Source organism: Solanum lycopersicum, chromosome 3 (assembly GCF_036512215.1).
Source record: "Solanum lycopersicum chromosome 3, SLM_r2.1".
NCBI lineage: Eukaryota > Viridiplantae > Streptophyta > Magnoliopsida > Solanales > Solanaceae > Solanum > Solanum lycopersicum.
The window spans coordinates 59,550,534-59,565,480 of record NC_090802.1 but is presented as its reverse complement, the minus strand read 5'-3'; the positions used below and the strand labels follow the sequence as shown (position 1 = coordinate 59,565,480).

Genomic DNA, 14,947 nt, shown 5'->3' with positions numbered 1-14,947 from the left:
AACAAAATATCACTATAGGCAAGACAATACATTAATTGTATCCCAAACTTGTCACTAATTCAGGTATCCCAAATTTTTAAAATTCTCAAATATTAAAAGTTGGGCGAAAAACTGATTTTTTCTAATATTTAAACATATGAAATACTTAACAAATTTGTCAAGTTATATAACCAAACCATTTCTCAATTTCTTTTTCAAATATTCTTGGGGCCAAACGGGTCCTTAGTATAGCTTTTAAGTCATGTGTAAGTTTCAATCGAGGGTGTAATAGTTTCGAAATGAAACTGTGTAGTACAATAGTTTTAATTAATAGAATTACCACTGATAATTAAATTTTATATTACATAAAATCAATACTTTATCAGTTTTGTCATTTAAAATAGTCAAAGTAGTCCCATAATTTTCCATATGAGTTATTGCTCATTTTTTTAAATATTTAAGAACGCCTATTTCAAACACTAATCAAAGTCGACCTTTATCCCTGTTCTAGCAGGCTTATTAATAATTTTTTTTTTTTGAGCTAGTTAACTTGTGGGAGTATATTTTTTATTTACTTGGCTAAAACAAGACATATGACAAGGTTATATTATTTTACATAAGAATAGTTTGACCTTTTTGTCGTATAATTAAAAACAACCTTTTGATTGATTATTGGGCATGGCAAAATCATTACATTTTTTTTTCTTTTCAAATTTTCAGAATTCTTTTTGGTACCACCATTATACTATAATTTATTTACTGCAACAAAAAGAAGAAATTTAGAGTGTATTTAATTCTTTGGTGAGATGTATAGTCATTAACATTAAGTTATGTGTTGGAATAAATTTGATTACGATAAATGTGAACTACTGTTTAAGTCTAGCATACTAGCACATGTCTAATACAAGTAAATTAATGAGACCGCCAATTGTGATTGTTCTAGATTTTAATTGACCAAATAATAGATAATAAATGTCTCTGTGAAAAAAGTTAAATGATATAAATAATCAAAAGTGGTTGCAAATGTAGAGACTAGAGAGCAGCCTTGTGGCATCCAATTCTTAAAAGGAATATAACCATGTGCTAACAGTTGCAAGGCGATGATTACTTAAAAAAGCGACATGTCTCGAATTAAAATTTTTGAAAATAGAAAAAGATTTTATCGAAAGTATTAAAAATAAAACAGAAAGTTAAATTTGATATAGTAGTATTAGGTTTGATTGCCTATCGAATTTATAAGATTCAAATTTTGAATTCTTCGTTATTGTTATTTTCTTCCAACTTCTCCATGGAACTTGGGAGAAAAACACATCCATTCAAATAAATTCCTGTTAGATTGTTTAGCAATCTCCGGCTGTGAAGGAGCTTCACCTTTCTTTATCTTCTTGCCTTCCTCACCAACGACATTAACTTGACAGGAAGCTGGTGCATTCTTCTGAACATATTCTCCAATTCCATGTCCCTTCATCACTCGTCTGAAACAAATATAAATAATAATTCACTAAGAATGTTCAATTTTGATATGCAGTGTTCAATTGAACAGTAACAGAGAAGGATGTTTACATGGTGGAAAGTGATCGTTTAGTTCCAATAACGAGGCTGGTAACATTGACAACAGATATTAGATCAAGTAATGCTTTGCCTGGTGATTTGCTCTCCACAAGTACAGTATCTACTGATACCTGCAATCCCCGGTTATAAAAAAAATGTCAAAACTCTGAATTTGACACTTGATTTCTCGGATAATAACTACTCCATTAGTTGATTGACCACATGAGAAATTAACCTCTAAAATCGGGCTATTGAGGATTTTGCAAATAATGTATAACTCACTTTGGCATCATTGCATAAGCGGATGTATTTTTCCAAGAGATTCTTCCGCCTGTTGCTCTCTTCATTGATGTAAGCTTGCACCTGCTCTCTCGTCAGTTGGCTACTTGATAACTTGCCAACTTTCAAAACAAAATTCAATTTGTTAAACAAGAACCATAAATGCAATACATACAATGCTATGTACAAATTTATTTATCCTCAACTAACCACTTAATTGACAAAAGACCAGATACATTGTCCCAATCATAACTTGTGCATCTTGTCAAGGTAGGCAGCTTTTTAGTTTTGTCCTAAGCTACTACAAGGTTAGAAGCACCAGATTTTAGGTTGGCTCATACTGAGATTATTTAAAGTGTATTCATCAACAATTAGGTGTTTGGACATGGATTTGGGATCGTAATTTCACGTTTGTGATCACATACATTTATTTTTATAACATGGAAATATGTAATTTATCAATGGGCGTCTTAGGATATTCTGATATCTTATTTATCGAGTATGATTTGCTCATTTGGAAAGATTGTACAAGAATTAGAGAAATTTTGATAGTTTTCACAACTTGTAGGTTTTCATGTTTACGAGAAAAGTACAAAATTTAAAAAAATCCAAATTGCATATCCAAACAGAGTTTAAACTTCAAATTAATCTTATTTCAAATCATGTCTAAATGAACCTAGCGCTATTTGATTGCTCTGCATCTTTTGGTGATGGGGCTGGTACAGTAGTAAATGTAAGATACATTTTGTACAAGCTGTATCGACCTATTATTACAATTAGCTTGTATAAGGCTTTATTTCCGAGGTCAAATTAATGTTTATTTAATTATTTTTGTAAATATCCAAATCATGCGACAGAAAAATACTGTTCACGATCTCGAATTCCCTATTGTGCTTGATCTATTGATCATCCTATCTTGACATTCCCCTGTTTTCTTGAATACATCGTTCTATGGTTCTCGAATATGTACTTGCTTTGAGTGTTTATTTATTTTCTATTGGTATCTATGAGTTGATCACAAGTCGAAATATGGTTTGCTATGAAGGCCTTTGCAATATTCAGGAAAAAAACGATGAAAACAGTAAGGAACAATACCACTGTTTTTCTATATGTGCTCAGCTGTTGTGGAAGAAGCATCAAATTCATAAAATTGAAAGAAAATTATGACAAATAAAAGTTACCTGGTGAAGGTATGTAGGTAATGGGAGGAAAAATATGCACAAGGCATACGCGAATTCCTGGAGAGATGGCATGATCAAGTGCCCATTGAAGAACATACATGTCATTCTTGCCAACTGCAACATAAACATCATTGATCACTCCTCCATCTTTGTTGTTCCCAATCACTTCACTCTTGGTATCTTCTCCGATCTCTTCGATTTCCCAAGACATCTCTTTCTCAATAATGCAACTAGTAGTGAATTTTACTCTCAGTCCCTCATCTCTACCAGTCCAAAAAGGGGAAAAGCAAATGGTTTAGTGGGGACTGTGTGTAAAGATAAACACTGTGGACTTAATAAATAGAAAGAAAGGAAACAAATATTAAAAGCTTATGGAATTAACTGAATATGAGGTAAAGAAGCAAAGTCGTCGTTATCGAAGACACAAAGTAAGGAAAAAGTTTGGTCCTTTTTTTTTCTTCTTTTTTTGTCAACATTTGCAGGCTTACTGGACATGTCACATTCTATATGTGCCTTTTGTGTTAAAATAAAGAAGAGAACTTTGCTTTCTATTTCTCTAGTGAAACATGCCTTCTCCCCTCCTGTTTTTTCTCCTTTGGACCGACTTCAGATAGTGATATAAGAGGGAATATATTGAATCATCTAGTTTTTTTTTTTTTAAAAAAGTAGTTTTGGACCATACTATGATGTCCTTAAAATGCATGCCAATAGGTAGTACTTACTAGTTACTACCATTTGGATTTTCATTTCCTGCTAGTGATGTTTTCCACACTAAATATTTCATAACAGTGATCTTTCTCATATGCAGAAGATAAAATATTTCATAACAGTGATCTTTCTCATATGCAGAAGAAAACTCAAACATGCTCTTGAAATGACGAAAATCATGGTGGAGTAGGAATTTCTAAAGGCAATATTGCATTAGGTAACATGAATGATAATAAGATTTTCATAAGAGCGGCATAAACTTTGTATTTACTGGTCTATACCTTAATCAACCGCGCCATCTACTTTAGATACCCCTTGACCGATCTTTTCTGCACACAAAATTCCAGTATGCCATATTAAGGATTAGCCTATATAGGAGTTCACCCAAGTGATTGAACTAACAATAGCCAGAGAATGTATAATATATGTAAAATATGTGTATTATCATCAATAATCGATGTATACCAACTAGAAAAAATAAATAAATCTGTCCAGCTATTTGTGTGAAGATCCCGAAAAAAAATACCAAAAAATACTACTATATGGAACAAGATTGAGAAACAAAAATATCAGCCGAGGCTAATTAGATAGATTAAGATCATAAACATCTTCTGATCATAGCAGTATCCCTGAAACTATTTGGTGTTTAAGCAAAATTCGATGGTTATGCTTAATTTGGAATCAATTAGTATGAAAATCAGAAAAAATTTGAAGCTTTATCTTTCCTCTGGTTTAAAATTGGTTTTCTGATTTTCATTTGTCTGTTCCTAATACATGACCACATGGTTTCCTTGTTTTTTCCAAGGACAGGAAAACACAAACATTTTGTCCGTTTTCGAATACATAACCCCCCATCTTTCTTTTACTGTTCATCCAAGTTGTTCTCTTTTTAACTTTGATCAGGTAAACTAGCTAAAATTTTCATAAAGAAGACATTAATCCCTCTCGAGCACAACGTACAACTCTCAATTGTGCTCTCTAGGTGTGCTTGTTACCCCTTTCTTCCCACTGTAAAGCCTTTCCTCGTCTCAACTCGGCCTTCACTTTTAAGGCTATCCCATCCTAAGATATTATCATATCAACGTCCATGAATCACTGCAATAGATTTTAACCACTAAATTCAAGATGGATTAGTATTGGTTCCTCCACGTTTAAGACACCAGAATATCAAGCTACGAAATTGCTTAAACTATACAACAAAAAGTAATCACCAGTGTTATTCGACAAGTACATCTCCAAATGATGTCTTCACCAACCACTTGGCATATATATATCACACACTTTATAGCTATTGTTCATCTACTTTCCAAATTGCTAGTCTTATTCATCTAAGTTTCCACTAAAGTATTCTGTTGAAGCACTTTTAGATACGCAGAGAGACATATTTTGGTGCAAATGTCACACTAACTGATTTTTTTAAACATCTGAATTATCACAAAGTACTGTAACATAGTTTATGGGTTATCTAACCTAGCACGTTTTTATTAGGACCATCCCCTTGCAGTATATTCTTTAGTAACTTGACATCACGAAAAATAATTCTTCTTGCTGGCACAACTAGAAGCAAAAAATCAGTAGCTCACTGTTCTGTCTTGTGAACAATAGCTTTACCAGTTGCACCCCATCTTTCATTTGACGGATTCAAGATTTGAACTTTATGAATTCCTACAGATTGAAAATTATTATAACTGCCCAACAGGGAGAGAAACAAAACTTAAGTAACGAGTTCCATTTCTGCCACTATATTCCCCACACCTGTTTCTTACCTTCTCAAAATAAATACAGGATGTGAGCAAAAGTTACTGGGCTCCCGAAAACTCCCACCCAAAAGCCCTAGATCCGCCTATGCAATAAGTGAATTATAGTCAACCAGCTAGAATAGAGTATGTTGTTGGATCTTGATCGTTGCGGACAAAGCAGATAACAAAAAGCAGTAGCAATAGTGGGGTTGGACCTAAGCGGACCGTGGAGTGGACCATGTATCCACTAATACTGCAAATTGCTTCTTCTGTAATGAATGGATGTGCTGATAATAACATCCACTCAACAAAGATATATTCCCATGCTCAAAGCCATCACAAATGTCATAAGTTGATGGCATCATTATCCATAACCATTAATCTCAGTCTTAACTGGTTTTTATGGAATAATTGATTCTAAATTGATGGATTGTGCAAAGTGCAACAGCAGTTTCTCTTTCTTACTACTGTTCGATTAAGATACATTGTTCTAGCTAATACTGATAGTGGTTGAAATTTGAAAAAAAAAGAGAGAGAAAGAAGAAGTATTAAGTTTAAGTTGAAAATGTTATTTGGAAGTTGATAGTATATTGTTTGGTTACTACTTTTGTATTTGAATATATTATTTTGCATTCTATTTTACTTAAATGCAAATATATACTCCTTATGTTTCTTCATATATGTCAATCACTTTCTATAAATTATTGGACCATAATACTTGTCACTTTATAAAATCAATGTATAAATTACCATATTCTTCCTACAATATCACTGATAGAGCGCTTAAGTAGTTTTGAAAAAATATATACTTTGATCAACCTAGGAAAACTAATAAGTAATTAATATTCATTGGAGTAGTTCATACATTTGTTAATTACTCTGTCCATTCACTATTCTTATAAAATCAAATTATTTTTATGTTTACTGTATTTATTAATTCTGAATTATTTGAACACAACACTACAAAGCGTTACATTTTTTTTAAAAAAAAACGGTTGTACAGTAGGATAAATGAAACAATCTTTGTCAACCATCCAAACAAAGCTAAATTTAATTGTTACTTTATGTGAGATATTGTTGGATTTATTATAATTTTTCTGAATCACTTTTTCAGTCTCACCAACCAAATGACCGATGTACTCTATATAGACACAAAATTCTTTGTATTCAAAGCACATAAGTCAGCTCTTCTTAAAACATGACTAAAATTTCCTCTCTCCTTAAATTGCTACTTTTCTTGATATTTGCTGGATGGCTATCTGTTTGGCTTCTCAAGCCCACACAACTATGGACTAAAACTTGGAAGCTTGCAGAAAAAAAGGCATCAGCCTCATTCTTAACCCAATCTGGTGAAGTTCTAATTTCCAAAAGTCAAATGAATTTAGATGTTCGTGTACTACAAGTGTTAATTTTATGACACTTTTTCGTCTTGTAGGTCTTAATTTTGCTGTCTATACCTTTCCTGTTATTGCTATAGCTATAGTTGGTTTTGTTTACTTGTCACTGAAACAGAAGGAAGCAATCAGCAGGTATGTTTGCTGCTTCAATATAGGCATAACAACAAAAACATAGGTAGAGTAGAGTGTATGCAAACCTTATCTCGCCGGAATTTGGTTGACAGGAAAGGGCGGTCTTCGCTATCTGTTCTCTCCAATCCAGTAGTTGTGAATAAGTACATAGGCATTCTGTCTGGTTTTGAAATCCTTGCTGTATGTCTATTCGTCATCTTTCTAGCATGGACATTCTATGTTCGTATCTCCAATGACTTCAAGAAGATGGTACCAATGAAATCATTCACTTTGTCTGTGTAAGTATATATATTCCTATATTCCATGCAAGAAATGATACATATATATATAAATCATATGGTAATACTTTCGAACGCGTTTGTTTACAGATGGCAATACAGAGTATTTAGAGTGGCAACTAGGAGTGGTTTATTAGCAGAAGCTTGCTTAGCTCTTCTTCTTCTTCCCATCTTGAGGGGAATGTCAGTCTTTCAAATACTTGGCATCCAATTTGAAGCTTCGGTTAGATATCACGTTTGGCTTGGGACAACAATGATATTATTTGGTACATTACATGGTGGAGGTACTTTACTAATATGGGGTATCAAACATCACCTCGGAGATGAGGTAACCTTATGTGATCATTTTGCCCATTACTTCCTTTTTTCAATTTAGTTCGAACATATGTGTCTATGCTTTGCTACTTACTATTTAAGTCTATTTTTTGTATGGAGAAAAAAATAGATGTGGAAATGGCAAAAGACAGGGCGTATTTACCTCGCGGGGGAGATCACTCTTCTTATAGGATTGGTCATTTGGATCACATCACTTCCACAGATAAGAAGGAAACGATTCGAGATCTTCTATTACACACATCACTTGTATATAGTTTTCTTGGTGTTTTTCCTGTTTCATACTGGAGATCGCCACTTCTACATGGTTTTGCCTGGCTTTTTTTTGTTTTGCCTTGACAAGATACTCCGAATGATTCAGTCAAGGCCAGAAACGTATATTCTTTCTGCTAGAATCTTTCCTTCCAAAGCCATCGAGTTGACACTGCCAAAAGATCCAAGTACAATATCAGTAATCTTTTTCCAATTTTCCAAAAGTTACCTTTATGCTTTAGTGGTCCTAAATAATCACGTACTTAACACACTATTTTCAGGGTTGACATATGCACCAACAAGCGTGATTTTTATCAAGATTCCAAGGATTTCGAATTTTCAATGGCATCCATTTAGCATAACTTCTAGCTCGAAAGTAGATAAACACACCATCTCTATTTTGATCAAAGCTGAGGGAAGGTGGACAAGCACTCTCTGTAATATACTACATTCAAAGCCTGATTCAGAAGCTGGTGAAATGAGATTCTTGCAAGTAGCAACAGAAGGCCCTTATGGACCTTCGTCAATGGACTTTCTGAGGTAACGAAATGATGTTCTCCATGTTTGTAAATCGAGTTTTCATCTTTTCCCATATATAATTACCTGTTGAATCATCCGCAGATACGATAGTCTACTTCTAGTGGCAGGTGGAATTGGGGTTACACCATTTTTGAGCATTCTGCAAGAAATTGCCTCTACAAGAAGAAGCAAAAACGTATTACCTGTAAAAATACAGCTTGTCTACACTACAAAAGACTCCAAAGGCATCTGCTTGTTAGATTCAGTTCTACCACATGTTTTCGATGCAGAACAACATTATCTACAACTGAAAGTGTTTGTGACACGTGAACACCAATCCAACAGATCGCTGCGAGAAGTGCTAAACGAGGTCCCAAAAATACAGAACATTCATTTCACCAACAATCGTCCCGGCCATGCAATATATGGACTTGAGAACTTACAATGGATGTCCGTCCTGCTTCTGGTGGTGTCTGTTGTTTTCCTAGCATTCCTTATCATCACCAACCATGTTTTCATCAAGCCTGATAAAAAGTCACCTGAACAGAAAACTGCTACTTCAGTAGTGGACATTCTTCTCATATGCTCGTTTGCATTAGCGTTAATATCCGGCACCTTGGTGGCTACCATATGGAGATGGAAGAGGCTAAGAGAAGAAACTCCATCATTTTCTGAAAAAGAAAGTAAAGCAATGAAACCAACAGGAGCAAACAGAGTTTACGATCAACACGAAATCCATTACGGAGCAAGACCTAACTTTAAAGGTATGTATCAAATACATCAATGTCCTTGCTTTAACTATTTTTACTTCCAAACTATTGGCCGTCTAACATGTTGAAATTTTACAGATATCTTTTCCCAACTTGCTAATGAATCCAAAGGATCTAGTATTGGCGTCTTCGTTTGTGGGCCTGAGACATTGAAAGAATCGGTAGCAACAACTTGTCAGCTACTTTCTAACGGTTTTCAAAGTGGAGGACAAGATCATAAACCATTTTTCAGCTTTCATTCGTTAAATTTCAGCCTCTAATACTCATTGTGAACATCCGTCGAGCACATTGTCTACAAATTAACTTACTAAAAATATGAGTATTACCAAAAGGATTCAATTCCCACTCATTGTGAACATCCGTCGAGCACATTGTCTACAAATTAACTTAATAAAAATCCGAGTATTACCAAAAGGATTCAATATGAATGTTACCATATATATGATAGTAAAATATTAATATATTATGAAGTTTGATTTAGAAAAAGAAAAGAATTAAGAAGTCTGTCAGAGAGCCAAGAGACCACCCAGACCTGCGAGAGGCCTGAGAACGATCATCTGCGTAGTAGGCCCGAGGACCACACATGCAGTTAATCACGCTCTAGCCTCATGGCCACATATCATCCACCAGACTTGGATTCCTGTCTCCTTAGAAATTAAGGATACAATGGTACGAGCCTATTGAACAGATCCTGTTCAAGTAAGGTCGTGCCCTACTGTTGCGGTTGGAAGCATTTTAAACAGTTCATTTTTGAGTTCAACTAGCGATGTGGTAGAGAGGGACTTGATTCGGTTTTAAATAATAACAGATCTGCTTTTGATTATCTTGAGTAATGATTGTAATATCCTTTCAGTGACAAATTTGAACTGCATGCCCATAACTATTTGCAACTAATGCTGAGTTTAGGGTTACAATACAAATAACAAACCTTTAAACAATAATTTCAAGGCAATGAAGGAAACAGAAGTACAATATCTACACAGCCGAAAGTGGCTCTGATTCCTCAGTTGACCAGTCGCTTCTATCTCTCGTGTTGCTTTCAGTAGGTGCTAATTCAACGATCAACTCATTTGGCGTTGCATCGACATTTTCACCAAGCAATACAGCAACAACCTCCTTCATAGTAGGCCGACGGAGAGGATCAGGGTGACAACATGTAAGTCCTAGTTTCAATATAGCTTCCATTTCTTCCTCCGAACACTGCTCCTTGATCCTTTTATCTGCTGCCTCACATAATCGCCCTTCCCTGTACTTTTGTCTAACCCAATCAATCAACACTTCCTCTTCCTCCAACACAATCCCTAAGTCAATCGGCCTTCGCCCACATGCCACCTCCAAAACCACCACCCCAAAACTATAAACATCACTAGCAGCAGTTGGGTTAGCCCTTGTCACCACTTCAGGTGCCAAGTACCCTAATGTACCTACTACTCTAGTAGTATTAGGGACACCACCATGAGTATACAACTTAGCTAGCCCAAAATCACCCAATCTACCTCTCATTTCGCTATCTAACAAAACATTGCTAGATTTAATATCCCTATGTACAACAACTTGTTCCCAACCATGATGCAAATAGTTCAACCCCTCAGCAACATCAGCTAGGACCCTCCTCCGGTCTACCCAATTCATAACCTTCTCCGGCTTATCGAATATCCATTTATTCAAACTCCCATTAGGCATGTAATCATACACAATCATAAGTTCATACCCCTTCCTACACCACCCTCTCATTTGTACTAAATTCTTGTGTTGAAGCCTTCCGATAGTAGATATCTCAGCCATGAATTCCTTAATTCCTTGTCTTGAGTCATGGTTCACACATTTCACTGCCACTTCTGTGTTATTAGCTAATGTTCCCTTGTATACTTTACCGAATCCACCAGCTCCAAGTAGCTCATCTTTAGAGAACCCTTTTGTAGCTTGGCTAAGCTCTTCATTTGAAAATCGATGAGGCCAGTAATCAAGTTCCCAATCTTCAATCACATCATCTTCTTCCTTCTTACGCCACCAAAACCAATAAAATACAAATAAACAACCCAACACAGCAACCACAGAACCAATAACAATTCCAGCAATAGCACCAGAAGATAGCGAAGACCCGGAATTTTCCAGCTGAAAAACCGGCAAATTCGTAGTGTTAATATCCCTTGCAACTCCAGAATCACTGAAACTCCAAGCTAGAAGTCTTTGCGCCTCAACCCATTGAGTCTTTGAAGCAGAGAACCCCATATACATCTGGGCAGACATGTAATTCGCAATTATGGGGTTTCTATAACTCAACAAAGTCCTAGCAGGCCGTGACATACCCGCCGGAGCTATAGTAACATTAATCTCAAATTCAGGTCCATTAAAATCAATCCAAGCATGTATATTTTGCCCAGACCGCAAATTTAAAGGCACAAAAGAATCACTATCATTACCAGAAGAACTATAATACCCAGCCGTTTGGGTAACAATAGATTCAATGCTGTTAAGATCAATCCCGATATGATTTCTATCTGGGTCATTAAATTCCGGGTTACGACCCGTATCAAACTCGACGGCGAGAAGTGGGGCCACCGTGTGAACGGTGGCGTTAGAGAAAAGTCCAAAGTATTGACTGGAGAGGGCATTAGGCGGAGAAGTTGAAGCAGAGAGAACAAAAGCAATTCCGAATCCGGGACTAGAGGAATCATCAGGGAGTACAGAGAAGATGAACTGGGTAGAGAAAGAGGAAGAAATTGAAGTGGAATTTGAAGCGGATTTTATAGGAATTTGAGATGGGTAAAAAGCTCGGCCAAGGGAAAATTGGTTGGAGTCATTTGTGAGGCGGATAACTGGTGGCTCAAGGCGGGCATCGTCGATGAGGGTGAGTGCAGGGGTGGTGTTAGCAGTGAAGGAGTTGAAGAGAAATTCGATGGCGAAAATGGATGGGAAGATTGTAAAATTGATGAGAATGAACAACAGTGATAATGGTGGCATAGTTTTGGGTTTTGTACGAAGAAGAAGAAGATAAATTTGTGAAGGAAAATTACACGGTATTTTTGAAGGGAACTAGAGATGAGTTGCTGGTTCTCTGAAAATGATGAAGATGACTAAGTTCAGATCATCCTTTGACTAATTATTTTGATTCCAACTTTGTCTTTAAACGGATTAAAAAAGGTAAAACATATTAAATTAAAGGAAATTTTACACAAATCACATTATAAGTGTTAATTACATCTATTTCTATTTTTTTAATATTATTAAATTTCTTTAATTTGATAGAATTTGAATATGTCTCATACATCGCTTTTCAATTTTGAACACATTACTTAACATCCATCGAATATTATATCTCCATTTTGAAATCATCACTTAACATTTCATAAAATAATGTATCATGTCATGATATATCACGTATAGTGATGAATTACATCCACATACATCATGTATAATAATATATTCAATCGATACATCGCGTTAAGTGATGCATTAAGTCTCCATGCATCGCATATAGTGATGCATCTAATCGATATATTATATATAATGAATCCAACCACTACATCACATAAAGTGATATCTGACTGATATATTGCGTAAAGTGAAGTATTTAATAAAAAAAAAGAGTTGGAATTTGTGTATTTCTTTCAAATAGTAAAAAATTTAGAAAATATAATATAATAAATTATGTATTTATATAACTTTTTTATAAATTAAAAAAATTATTAAAACTCCCACGATCATTTAATTTTAAACGTGAATAAATAAAAAAAGAACAACATTACGTACAAGAAGTTTGTACTAGTAAGAAACTTCATATTCATTTCGTTATGGTTGGATTAATCGTTGTCTAAAACTAAAATTATGTATTGTTGGTATAACTTGCGATATAACGTATCTAAAGATTAAAATACCTTGATATAATTAAGAGGATTCTTACCGAACAATTCATGTAAAGTTAATTAAACTTATTAGAGGAAAGACTTAAAACAGTCCCTTATCTTTGGGTTAAAACTCAAAGTGATTCTTGAATTTTCACATGGAGCATTAATAGTCTCTCATGTTTGCGATATTGGTGCACTTTTGGTCCTCTCCTAAAATTTTACCTATTTTTTATATTAATTTTATCCAAATTTTTATATAAGGAATGTTCAATCGTCTTTTTATATATTTAATAGAAATAATAACTTTATCTGAGAGAAATGATAAGATCTGTTCACTAGAAATATTACTACAGCTAAACTTAAGAATATTTTAACGTATAACTTTGGAGGAAAAGAAAAAATCGTGCATCCCATACAGCACCTTTCGACTTTACCTGCAATAGGATTTCTACTAAACAAAACAAAGTGTTTTTTTTCTTAATATTTTTTATATGGAGAGGTTATTTCTACTAATTACTAAATATATAAAATGAGATTGAACATCCCATACATAGGTTATGGATAAAATCAATGCAAAAAAATAGATAAAGATTTGGAGAAGAATCAAAAGTGTACCAATATTGCAAACAAGAAGGACTATTAATGCTCCACGTGAAAACTCAAGAATCACTTTGAGTCTTAGCTCAAAGAAGATGGACTATTTTGATCCTTTCCTCAAACTTATCTGTATCAGGTGTTTATATCAAGCCAATATATGTATGACATGTGTTGAAACTTATTGAATCTTTTTTTTATTAAATCGTATAATAATAAAAATTACTTTGACTTTATGTAAACCGCTCACTATGAATAATTTTTATTTAATAATAATCACTATATTGTTATATGTTACTTAAATAATTCATATAATATAATATCTCTTAACATTAGATTATAAATTACTCCTAATAATCCAAATGTCCAATGACAAGAGTAGTTAGCTGCTGTGTGTAACATTACGAAGTAAAATTTCAACTTTTATCCAAAAACAGAAAGAAAATATGTGCACCTACTTCGATTGAAAACACATTCACTGGCCATATATATTACAACAAAAACAATACATTCACTGGCCATATATATATAAGAAATATTTTCGGTAGATACTTATTTGTATTCCATATTTATATTTAACTAATAGTTTCTTTTAATCTTATTCCTTAAAAATTAAATAAAGCAAGAATATATGTAACTTAATTTGATTATAAATTGCACGAATCAAAGCAATCTGAATTTTGAGAAGTTCAAAACATATTTTTTAAATTTCTACTGAAGATATCAAAAGTGGAATTGTTCAAATTCTTCTAGTGTACATATGCTGCAAAGTCTTAAATACAATTAAAGATAGACCACATTTGTCAAGCATATGAGGTATATTTTTCTTGTTTGATAGCAGAGATAATATATTTTTTATAAAATGTCAGCCTTAGAAAAGTTTGACTTTTTTCAAAGTTAAAGTCTTCTTTTACGAATTGGTTTTCTGATGCTCTTGTATTCGAAAGTTTTTAATTAGAAATGGATTCAAAATTTTATTAAAAAATATAAAATACTAAACAAGAGATATATAAAAATAGAAATTTAATTATAAGTATAATTGATTTTTTTTATAAAGAGAGTTCGAATTTGAGATAACTAGTTTTATCATGATTAGAAATTATGATAGTTATAAAACAGATTAACATTTGTCGGCTATTTTTATTTAATCAACCACCAAGAATCAGTAAGCAAAACTTGTCATCTACCGTTGGATCAAAATAACTCTCTTAATCCTTAATTTTTTCTTTTATTTGTGAGAACACAATTTTTTATAATTTTACCAAACTTCGTAGGCATATATAACCGAATTTTTTTTATCAGAAAATTTGATCAAAATTTAGCGAAAACGATTATCTATATTATTTTACTTTTTGAATGTTTTTACCTTTAGTCCTAAAAAATAACT

The 14,947-nt window shown here is 33.7% G+C and overlaps 3 protein-coding genes and 1 non-coding gene across 7 annotated transcripts; 1 reads left to right on the top strand and 3 right to left on the bottom strand.

Moving 5' to 3' along the window:
* Nucleotides 1-1,150: 1,150 nt before the first annotated feature.
* On the bottom strand, nt 1,151-7,173 carry LOC101266322 (U-box domain-containing protein 36). Of its 4 annotated transcripts, none has more exons than XM_069295250.1 (7): nt 5,465-5,809; nt 5,169-5,363; nt 3,980-4,027; nt 2,991-3,253; nt 1,813-1,931; nt 1,543-1,661; nt 1,151-1,454 (listed from the first exon to the last, which is right to left on the bottom strand). In XM_069295250.1, exons 4-7 carry the CDS (start codon nt 3,199-3,201, stop codon nt 1,247-1,249), a joined length of 657 nt encoding a protein of 218 aa, XP_069151351.1. In that variant the 5' UTR covers nt 3,202-3,253; nt 3,980-4,027; nt 5,169-5,363; nt 5,465-5,809; the 3' UTR covers nt 1,151-1,246. The 4 variants fall into 4 exon arrangements, with proteins under 4 accessions (XP_069151351.1, XP_069151352.1, XP_010319013.1 ...); XM_069295251.1 differs by having other exon boundaries at nt 5,282-5,363; nt 5,465-5,654; XM_010320711.4 differs by lacking the exons at nt 5,169-5,363; nt 5,465-5,809 and adding an exon at nt 7,032-7,173.
* Nucleotides 6,522-9,474, top strand: LOC101266014 (ferric reduction oxidase 8, mitochondrial). Its single transcript, XM_004236209.5, has 8 exons — nt 6,522-6,786; nt 6,873-6,966; nt 7,059-7,244; nt 7,335-7,572; nt 7,690-8,017; nt 8,111-8,369; nt 8,451-9,112; nt 9,197-9,474. Exons 1-8 carry the CDS (start codon nt 6,636-6,638, stop codon nt 9,376-9,378), a joined length of 2,100 nt encoding a protein of 699 aa, XP_004236257.1. The 5' UTR covers nt 6,522-6,635; the 3' UTR covers nt 9,379-9,474.
* A 144-nt stretch (nt 9,475-9,618) lies between these two features.
* On the bottom strand, nt 9,619-9,827 carry LOC112941242 (small nucleolar RNA U3). Its single transcript, XR_003246339.2, has one exon. It is a non-coding gene; the product is annotated as a small nucleolar RNA U3 (small nucleolar RNA).
* A 144-nt stretch (nt 9,828-9,971) lies between these two features.
* Nucleotides 9,972-12,231, bottom strand: LOC101266620 (clade X lectin receptor kinase). The gene has a single exon (NM_001320888.1). It carries the CDS (start codon nt 12,080-12,082, stop codon nt 10,094-10,096), a length of 1,989 nt encoding a protein of 662 aa, NP_001307817.1. The 5' UTR covers nt 12,083-12,231; the 3' UTR covers nt 9,972-10,093.
* Between the last annotated feature and the right edge of the window lie 2,716 nt (nt 12,232-14,947).